The sequence below is a fragment of the Tribolium castaneum genome, chromosome 2 (genome assembly GCF_031307605.1).
Source record: "Tribolium castaneum strain GA2 chromosome 2, icTriCast1.1, whole genome shotgun sequence".
NCBI lineage: Eukaryota > Metazoa > Arthropoda > Insecta > Coleoptera > Tenebrionidae > Tribolium > Tribolium castaneum.
The window spans coordinates 2,114,472-2,125,567 of record NC_087395.1 but is presented as its reverse complement, the minus strand read 5'-3'; the positions used below and the strand labels follow the sequence as shown (position 1 = coordinate 2,125,567).

The window sequence follows — 11,096 nt, the reverse complement described above, 5'->3', positions numbered from 1 at the left end:
AAGCGTTTTCTGCTGTTTTTCTAGTTTTTGCTCTTTTATAGTTCTCAAGAAAAACAAGAAAAATGCAAAAGTTATAAAGAAACATTCACTTTTTAATCACCGATCACGGTGAAACCATTGGATCTAGCGAAAAGTTTCTTATTCCAAAAGAGCACACCAAAATTTGTCAGATAGGTTGGGTCTCAGTCGATTTTGTTTGTAAAAATTTTGATTTTTCACTTTCTCAATTATGACACAACAAATTAAAACATAATGTGAACCTATGAAAAATATTTCGAGGAATCGACTGGCGTCGAGCAATTAGCACGATTCGTAATAGTTTTCAAGTTGTCAATACACCTATTTTTCTTTTGTTAGCAATTTTCTCGAAAACTATTAGTCGCAGGACAATAATCTTTTTTTTGAAAATAGATATTTGGAAGAGCTTTCTAAAGATTATAAGCTTAGTGGAGTCATAGTTAATAATTCCGAAGTTATTATTCGATAAACGCTCCGGAAACCGGACAAAAATCGTAAAAATATTTTAAAGTCAAACCTGTTGACGATTGATTTATTGCAATTTCAGGAATTGTATAGAGGATTCTTAAGACATAGAAAAGTACATAAAACTCTGTTTAAAAAACTACTGAACCAACCGTCTAGTTTAGGTTTTTTTTATTTTCGACGTTATGATATTATTTACTGAAAAATTACAAATGCTGTTACCAGAATCGTTAAATAACCACAGAAAACCTTTTCATAGTTAATTTAAAGAGGACTCCGATAGATTAAAAATTTTAATTTTAGTACAGTCACGTTTACAAAGAATGACACCTCTACCAACCGGGGCGGCCAGCAAATCTTTTAGGTCATAAATTTCAACAAACAAGTTAGGTAGTTGAAAAGTGTTCAGCTAGTTTATAAACTAGCCAAACGTATACATTGACCGTTGCGGTGTTAGGGGTGTCATTCTTTTTGATCCTCACTGTACTTGAAAACGTATTATTTTTTCTTTATCTTGATGTGTATTTTATGCGCCAACAAAATTTGGCCAACTAAGACTTGCAACTAATTTAGATCCATTCTGTACTTTCTAGAATATAAAGAAACAGAACTCACTGTTTTTTTAATTATCAACACTGTAGCTATATAGTGTTGAATCAAAAGCATTAAGCATTTGTTACCAACATAGAAGTAAACTGTTCAGTTTGCTTCTTGTAAATAAGCTAGTAGAAAGTAACAAAAGTAAATAACTGAGTAAATCTAGTCTTTATTAAGGGGGTGTGTATTCAATCTATGGGTCTGAATTTAAATTGGTGAATTAGGCGACCTCTTACACAAAAGCTCGCAACTAGAATCAATTACAACGACATAACCTTACTCGTATGAGAGTGAAACTGTTTTAACCTCGAAATTCATCAAACTTAAACTTCATAATGGCCAATACGAAAGAACAGGTAAGCGACAGACACTTGTAAATTATATTTAGGAGATTACAGTCAACTTAAACTTCTTTTTCAAATAAATAAAGCACAACTTAGGTAAAACTACTTCAGTTAACTGTAATGTAACACTCAGAGAGTGCAAGCTTTCACCGCTAGGTGTCACGTCCAGTTTCAACTTTCCGCACTTCTTAAACCAATTCTCTAGACTTTATTTTTGTAATTAATTCCAGAAATTAAAACATTCCATTTACTCCACTTCTCGAAAAATGTCACGCGAAGTTGGGGCACACCTCAATCTCGAATTTGAATCCGACGTTCTCGATTTAATTGCCGAATTAACTTGGAAAAAACTCATCTTGTACGCGTCGGATTTAGAAGCTTTCCAGAAGTAGTAAAATGAACTTGTTGCACAATTCTTTAAACCTTTAAACTGATTATTTTAGACATGCAAAACGTTCAACCGTGACTAGCGACGATGTGAAATTATTAGTTCGTCGAAACGATTCTTTGGTAAGACAGGCGGTGTAAATATTGATGAAAGATCGTGACTCCGTTAATTGCAGAAGGAGTTAATGGCGTCAAAGCTACAAGCCCTCAACGACATTAAAGGATCATCAGAACCCACCTCAAAAAAGAAAAGAAAAGCTTCCAGCAACAACTCGTAATTTTTTTTTTCGTTAATAATCCTAATAAAAAACTATTCTCGTAATTGTGTTAGTTTCATTTCGTGTAATTTGGTAAAATTTGCACATTAGGTGGGCCTTGATGAATTTGTGTCTGGTCTTGATGTGTCCGCTGCAGCCGTGCGAAATTAATTTATTTGTTCGCAAACAGGAGGAATTGTTATTTTGGGCATTAAGTGGCCAATTGGCCGAATTATTATAAACGAGTAAGACCTAATTACATGCCATTATGACGGATGGTCGCGCCAAATTCAATTATCGACAACAACAGCACTGAAAGAGACGGTTCTATGATAGAGTAATTGTACCACAATTGTAACTATTGTCAACTGAGAGTAAGATAAAATGAAATTCAGAAATTTAAAAATGGAAAACTAAGAATTTAGGAAATTCAAAGGCGGGAAAGACTCAGAAACTAAAAAACTATAGAATAAGTAGAAATTTTAATAAATTGAAAAACAGTGGTTGTCACAAGTGAACAAGTTTCTGTCCACTGTCAAAAAAATGGCCGTTAGGGGGAGCTACGAGCTTGCGCTCCAATGGAATCTATTTATTTAGGTTTGAACCTTTGCTAAATTACGTTTGCAAATCTACTTTTTATAGTATTTTTTTCTAAATCAAATACATAAATATTTATAATATTTTATAGGCAAATATAGTAATTACTTATTTTTTAAACATAAAGATTTACATTTGGGTCACGGAGTTTTGGGTATGCCTAAAATTTCCAAATTTTTTAGAGCACAGTCAAACATCACAGTAACTGTTTATTAGTTCTTCAATATTTCGAGTCCTTGGGTCTCAGTTCTTCACAATTCAATTGTTTACAATTTATTGCATCTAAATACCTTATATCTCCGAATTTTGAGTACCAACTACTTTTAAATCGATTATGACACCAAAATCAAAACAAAAAGGTCTTAGAATCACATAGATTTAACAAATCACTCTGAAGATTTCAAGCTTTTCTCAAATTTTCTGAAATTACTAAGTATCTCATGAAAAAGAATAGATTCATCCTTTCTTCTGATTTTGAATCAACAAAGACAACATTAATTAATTCCCCATCCATTTTGACAATGGAATGGCAAAAATGCCCGAAATTTTTTGCTCGCCATTGTACTTGAAAATCTAGTGTCCTAAATAAATACATAGCTAAAGTGAAAGGCTGAATTACTAAAAAACTAATTAAAAGTCTGAGACAGTAAACTGAATCATTTTGAGACTATACGAAAGTGTGAAACTTAAAAAGTGTACTAGTATTAAAAACTGGTAAGAAATAATAAATAATTGGAAATTCTGAGTGTCCAAGTCACAGAAAGAATGAAACTTTGGGAAACTTAGGACCTGAAAGGCTAAAACACTGAAAAATTAAAAGATCGAAAAATTGGAAAAAGGTTGACTGTGAAATTGAAAATTTAAGAAACTAAATTATTGAAAAACTATTAAACATTGAGTCTGTTAAGAAACTGCAAGACTGAAACACTAAGAAACTGAAAGACTGAAAAAGTGGAAAAATTTAACTTTGAGAATGACAAAGAGTCAAAAATTTAAAAATTATAGGAAAGAAAATTTAAAAAAACTTTGAGATTGAAATTGAAAATTTAAGAATCTTAAATACTGAAAAACTATGAAACATTGTCTGTTAAGAAATTGTGAGAGTGAAACACTAAGAAACGGAAAGATTGGAAAAGTGGAAAAATGAAACTTTGGGAATGACAAAAAAGTCAAAAATTTAAAAATTATAGGAAAGATAATAAAAAAAACTTTGAGACTGTGAAACTGAAAATCTAAGTATCTAAAATACTGAAAAACTATAAAACATTGAGTCTGTTAAGAAACTGCGAGACTGGAACACTAAGTAACTAAAAGACTGAAAAAGTGGAAAAATGAAACTTTGAGAATGACAAAAAGAGTCAAAAATTTAAAAATTATAGGAAAGAAAATTTAAAAAAACTTTGAGATTGAAATTGAAAATTTAAGAATCTTAAATACTGAAAAACTATGAAACATTGAGTCTGTTAAGAAACTGCGAGACTGGAACACTAAGAAACTGAAAGACTGAAAAGGTGGAAAAATGAAATTTTGAGAATGACAAAAAGAGTCAAAAATTTTAACATTATCGGAATGAATTAAAAAAAAACTTTGAGACTGTGAAATTGAAAATCTGAGAATCTAAATTACTGAAAAACTATAAAACATTGAGTTTGTTAAGAAATTGCGAGACTGAAACACTAAGAAACTGAAAGACTGAAAAAGTGGAAAAATGAAATTTTGAGAACGACAAAAAGAGTCAAAAACTTAAAAATTATAGAAATGAGAATTCAAAAAAAAACTTTGAGATTGTGAAATTGAAAATATAAGAATCTAAAATATTGAAACACTATAAAACATTGAGCCTGTTAAGATATTGCGAGACTGAAACACTAAGTAACTGAAAGAATGAAAAAGTGGAAAAATAAAACTTTGAGAATGACACTCTTTGAAAAATGAAAATTCAAAAAAAAACTTTGAGACTGACATTTGAAGAATCTTGGAACTGAAAATTATGAAACTAGGATTCTGAAAAACTGCGACTTACAAGAAATGAGAAACAAAAATGAAATGTATTTTTTCAACAAACTGGCGGATTTAGTCTTCTGATTCATAATTTTATCTTAATAAACCATGCATTAAAGTAATAGGTTTTTCTATTCGAATCCACAGGGTTTTCGATTGTATTTGGTTTTATTAATGTTTTTAATTTTAGGTATAAGTTTTAAGAATTTAAGGTATTTTAAGTTTATCTCGAAATCACTGCTCCACTTCGGCGTTTATGCTAGAACTCCTAATAACACAAAATTTGAAATCAAAACTTGAAAAGTTTTTAAATTTTGAAATATAAAAAATCTGTATTCTAACCGACACTCTTTCTGATCAAAAATCTTAAACCAAATTTTTTACAATTGTCGGTGTTTGATGAATGTTTTTTTTTAATATTTGTATACAAGTTTTTTAAATTTTAGATTTGTTTTTTTTTGGATTCATAGATTTTTTAGTTTTGGTTTTCGAGTTAAACTTTAGCACAGGTCTTAACTTTTTAATCCTGGGAGTAACCTTGTGTTTTCAGTTAATAATTTCTTTCCAATACACCAAAATTGTTGGCGTTTTTTACAAAGCACTCTTCGCAAAAATACATTTTAATCAGCATATAAGGTTATATCATATCATGTGAGACATTGTTGTTATTAGGAATAAAAATATTTTTCAAAAATACAAAAAGCTAATATGGCGTCTGTAGGAAAAAACAGATTTAGGTTCCTTGTAAAAAAGTGCCTGAAGAGCGTCCTAGCTACAAACGTCTAGTTCTTTTGGTTTTTGCTTGAAAAAATAAAAACAAAAATTACAAATTTTAAAAATTTCAAAAAATAAAAATGACGTCAAATTTTCTTTCGGATAATTGTTTACCATAAACATACGCAACTTTGCCTTGAATTAACCCATTTCGTACATTTTGCAATAATTGGGATCCCCATGGTGCTGTCCGAAAAACATACACTCTATATATTTTCGATTTTTTATTATTTATCTGAGTCAAGGGAAGAATAATATTCCTCTTGTTGAAAATGATGCAGAGTGTAAAATTAATACAATTCAAAAGTTCTTAAAGCTAAGTAACATATAAACCATTTCTAATAAAAAAATAAATACCTAGATGATATAGCCAGTAATATTATTTTTGGGAGTTATCGGCTTGTTTTACAACTTTTTACCTTTCATGTTTTTTGCGTTCAACTAACAGGTGGTTATTTTATTAACTTACCGCTTCAGGTAGTTAAGGAGATAACATAAATGAATTAAAACGAATGCAACAAGCTTGAGTTTCCATTTCTATTTTGTCTCCATCAAATGTATTGCAAAATAAGCTCGAAATGAAAGTTTTAACGTGAACCATATGGCGTCCGATTCAATACAGTTTTTTCATTTCCCGTTTAATTACAGTCACCGATTTCTCAAAATCGCGATGATACCACCTACCCCTGCAAACAATAAATCGGCGCAATAACTCACAGTAAGTATTAATCAAAAATTTCGTCATAAGCGAATGATCGAAGAGTGGATGCCTCTTTATAATAAAGCAACTTAATGTAAAGTTCCTCACGTTCTTTATGATTTAGTTCTGGGTAGCATTTACATATTTTAATGAGAGGGTCTTCATGATTTAAATGGGGGCCGTGCAAACTTAACGTCCCTTCGCCCCTGCGCTAATGATTGTACGGGTGCGGGAGCACTTGTAAATAACATCCAATCGAACATGTTTATGAGGTTCTTATAATCGTTCAACAATCGCAAAGAGGGGAATAGTAGTAATAAGGAGGTATGAAACGTTGAAAACTTGGCAACAATTTAAAAACTTATTTAACTGCAAGAAAAATGCAACCTGACCCCGAAATTTCAAAAAGATTTTAGTAATGTTAAGTTTTTTTCAAAATACTGGGTTCGGTTTATATTCAATGTTTTTTGCGACAAAAGAGTTTCTGAGAGAGAATAATCATTTAAATTGAAGTAATGCATTGGATTCTAAAATTTACAGACTTTTACTGTTGAATATGTTTTGAAGAGTATTTTTCTAGTTACTGGTTGTTTGGAAAATGGAAATCAGTAAGTAAATTGATTAGTAATATTACTTTTTTATCTTTTGCTGTCCCGTCCGTTATCGCAAATATAAAATCTTGTTATTATTTCTTAGATTGTTAAACAAAACCAAGAATTTTTAATTTTCACTGTCTAATTTCAATATTGTTAAAGTCTTTAATAATTAAAACCAATCTAAATAAATTTTTAGAGCTATTTTCACACACAAGATTGTTTTGTCCCGTCCGTCATGTGTAAAGAAAAAGTAAATTAATCAGAATTTGTTGCACATTGCCTTATTCTTTAGTTTAGTGGTTTCAAAAGTTTCAACAGGTTCCACATTTTACTTCAAACATGGTTTTTAGAATTAGTGTCTTTGAAATTAACAGAATTTTATAGTAATTGTTTAACGATAAAAATGTGAGGTATTTTGTGTCTCGTCCGTCATCAATTTGTATTTCTTTTTTCTGTTCGTATTCACATTTTAAAAATCTGGTTCTAATTGTAGGTTTCAAATAATTTGGGTACTAAGTTCCTATAAAGAAAAATTCACTTCTACTGATACTGTTTGTAGAAACTGAAAATAAAATCTAAAAATTTGTGCAAAGTGTCTCGTCGGTTAAAAGGGAGTGATTGGCTGTTAAACAAATGCGCGATCATTAATTACAATTCTAGTTTTACGTGTTACTTATGTAACAATAATTTCTTACTTTTAGATTTTCAGTTCCAATTTCTGTTTTTCACTCTTTCAAAATGTCATTTTTATAGATTTTTTTATTATAATTTTTACTCTGTCATTTCCGTTTAGGTTTTCAGAGTTTCATTCCTCTAAGTTTTTATTTTTACAATGTTTTCTAGTACACACAATTGTATTGTTTTACAATTTCTTATGTTCTACGAGTACATTTTTCAATCTCTGATACTTTTTGGATAGTTCAACTTTTTAGTCACTCACTATTTTTCACTATTTATTCAATCAGATTGTTAACTTTTGGGGTCAGTGTCCCAATTTTTTATTTTCTCAGTGTTTCAGTTCTTTATACATTTAGTTTCTCAAATTTAAGTCTATTAGTGTTTCAGTGTCTAAACTTTTTTTTCAATCTGTTAGTTTTCCAATTCTTTAGGTCTATGGTTTTTAAGTTTTTTTTCTTTTAGTTTTTATGTCTCAGTCAGTTTTTCAGTTTGTTATTATTTCAGCTCGCTTAGTTTTTTTTTTGTTTTTCAGTAAATCAGTTTGAATGTTAGTTTTTTAATATATTAATTTGTCTACTTTTTTGCTTTAAATTTTTTTGTTTTGTTTGTTTTGGGCTTGTTATGTCGAGTTAATTTCGAGTTAAATATAAACTTCTGGTTTAAGTCAAAAAAACATATTATTTCCAACTTCGAATTAACTTGATTCTTGAGTTAACTTAGACGTTTTCTAACTTAGGTTTAAGGTAATAAATGAAGGGCCGTCTTTATCTAAACTATATGTTAACATTTTAAGTTTAGATTGACTCAGAGTTATTTGACTCTAGAGACTCTATTAAGCAACGAGCTTTAGTATTTCAGTCTCATGATTTCTTATTATTTTTAAGGGTGGATTTTACAATCGTCATATAAACCCCGGATAAGTTATTTCTAGTATAATTACTATGGTTACAATTATATTTTTTAAAATTTATCTCCAGCATAAAGTTATTGGACGAATGTAAAATCCGCCCTAGGTTTATTAAATTCTTTTCTTAGTTTTTTGGCGATTGTAAGTTTCTTGTCTCTCAGTAATTTTTAATTGTTTATTTATTTATTTCTCTTTTATCTCTTTTATTTATTTTTTGTTTATTTTTTATTTTTTTAGAACGATAATTTTCTAATGTAGTAGTTTTTAATTTTTTAACTTGATATTTTATATATACTATAGTTTTTCAGCATTTCAGTTTTTTATTTTTCTGTAAATGTCATTTTTTGAATATATTAATTTATCCACTTTTCAGTTCTACACAGCTTTTAGCCACTTAGTCGTTATTGTTGACAGTCAATGTATTTTTCAACAATTTTTAAAAAACCAAGTCAAAATTATAAATTTTGTAAATAAAAAATTACTAACTAGAATTAATTTTAAAAATTGCAGTTACAAGCAACATAACAATCCTTTAGTGTCTTAGTTTTCGTATTTTCAAATTTTCAGTCTTCTAAGGTTCTCAAAGTTTCATTCTCTTAATTTTTTACTTTACACCATTTTAGTCACAATTTCTTTGATCCCAATTTTCAACTTCAGTATTTCATATTATATTAATTGTTTAGTCTTCCAGACTTTATATCAGTGTATCAGCTTCTCACTCTCTGAGTATGTTTATTTTTTTATTGTTTAAAATTAATTTTTATTTATTCTTTATTTATTTTTCATTGGTTCATAATGTTACTTTTTTACAGTCTAAGTGTTTTGTTAGTGTTTCAGTACCTTAGGCATTTAGTTTCGCAGTATTTCAGTCTTTCAGTGTCTAAATGTCCTAACTATTTACAATGCCAATTTTTTTATGTTTTAGTTTTTTAACTTCTCTATTTTAGAATTCTTTATTGTCTCAATGTTTTAATTTTTTAGTTTCTTAGTATTTCAGCTTTAGTGTTCTTCAGTAAATAATTATAATGCCACTTTTTTAATAATTTTTTTATTTTTTAGTTCTGTAGTTTTTTATTTTTCATTGTTTAAGCTATCCAAATTTTTAGTTTCGCATTGTTTTAGTCTCTCAGACTTTTTCCAAAAATAACACAAACGCATTCTTATTATAACTACAATTAAATTTAAAAATCTATTAAACGATCTAGGTACAAGTAACTTAATTATAATAGTTATCGAATAACTAAGTATTTCTTGCTCCAGTGATCTGGTAAGCCATCAGATTCTCTGATTAAATTGGATTGTCAGAGTTCTACCAAATGTTGCCAATAAAAAATGTTTATGATTGTTCATCTTTGTGAGAAATAAAAAACTTTCTAAAATAATTTCCACTTTCTACTGGTTTTTTATAAAATTAGTAAATCAATTCATAATTTGTAAAAATATAACATTGCGATTTGTTTTTTTTTAATAATCTCTGAGCCTTTTAATTGAATAATATTTACAAAATCTTCATTAAGAAATGTGACCTTATCAATCCGTAGTTATTGCGAGTGGTTAGTTCATTTGGCAAACCTGAAGCGGGATGAAAACAGTGCATCGTTTCATCACATAAAGCATCTGAATCCGGTCCTGATAATGAGTCAAGTTTGGTCCTTTTTTTGGTCGTCGTCGTGATTTTTTGTATAAGTTATGCATACGGCCGCACCTCCGATGAAAATTATATGCTGCAGGATATAATACCTACTTGGGTAGATTGATATTAATTATCGTGTAATAAATTCAAACTTTGAAATAAAGCTCCATTCTTAATTACAGTGTTAATAATTAAAATAATAAGCCACGGTTATTAAAGTGAAATTACCCAAATAAATTTTATGTTAAATTCTATAGGCAATTACACTTTAATTAGGTCTACGAAAATTGTGATTAATCGTGTTGTTTCCACGTATTATTCCGTCGAACCGCGATGGCTATGCAAATTGCTGGATTCAGGACGGATCCTTGCGTTACAACATACATAATTAAGGACAAACATTATTCGGCAATACCACGCTTATACCACATTGTGCTACACGAGATAAATTCAAAACTATTATTGAAAATACCAAGTTCAACTTTTTACAAAATTAAAAAATAGTAATAGTGAAAAATAGCAAAATTTTGTACTTTGCTTTTGGTGTGTTTTGTGTAATACAGGGTGTTACTAAAAATTAATAGTCATCAATAATTCGCAAATAAATTAATATTTAATAACAAAAGAATCACTGATATGTTTTTGAAATAAAATAAATTCAACAAAGACAAAAACAAATCAAGTAATTTTGAAAATTTAGTAATCATTTTTTGACAATAGTTGATTATGTTGTTAGGAGTAAAAGTTATGCTTTATGCATAGGAGTTGAACACTTATTTTGCCAAACGTAGTAAGCTGAGCTACATAACAACACTATTACTAAATGTAACACTACAAGGTGTTTTTTAATGATTCTCGTCTAGTTAACTTTGAAATTGGTTTACATGTGAAAAATTTTGTGAATTTTCTATCAGTAAATGTCAAATCTGTCAGTTGTAAAATTCAATTAATTTCTTTAAAAAATTTCGTTAAAATGCAACTAAACTGTTACACTCTACAAGAAAACACTTTTATAAACACTTTTACTTTTTATCGAAGCTTAGTTTCGAATTCGAAACTTAATAAATGGAGAATGGATATATTCGATGTCTAAATGCCTATCATTAGTTCTAAGAAGCGGCATTTTCCTGATTTTTACATAA

The 11,096-nt window shown here is 29.0% G+C and overlaps 1 protein-coding gene across 1 annotated transcript; it reads left to right on the top strand.

The window, feature by feature from the left end:
• Positions 1 to 1,290: 1,290 nt before the first annotated feature.
• LOC103315036 (centromere protein S) lies at positions 1,291 to 2,134 on the top strand. The gene is made up of 4 exons (XM_008202682.3): positions 1,291 to 1,436; positions 1,655 to 1,812; positions 1,868 to 1,934; positions 1,988 to 2,134. The coding sequence occupies exons 1-4, from the start codon at positions 1,416 to 1,418 to the stop codon at positions 2,087 to 2,089; spliced, it is 348 nt and encodes a 115-aa protein (XP_008200904.1). The 5' UTR covers positions 1,291 to 1,415; the 3' UTR covers positions 2,090 to 2,134.
• Positions 2,135 to 11,096: the final 8,962 nt, after the last annotated feature.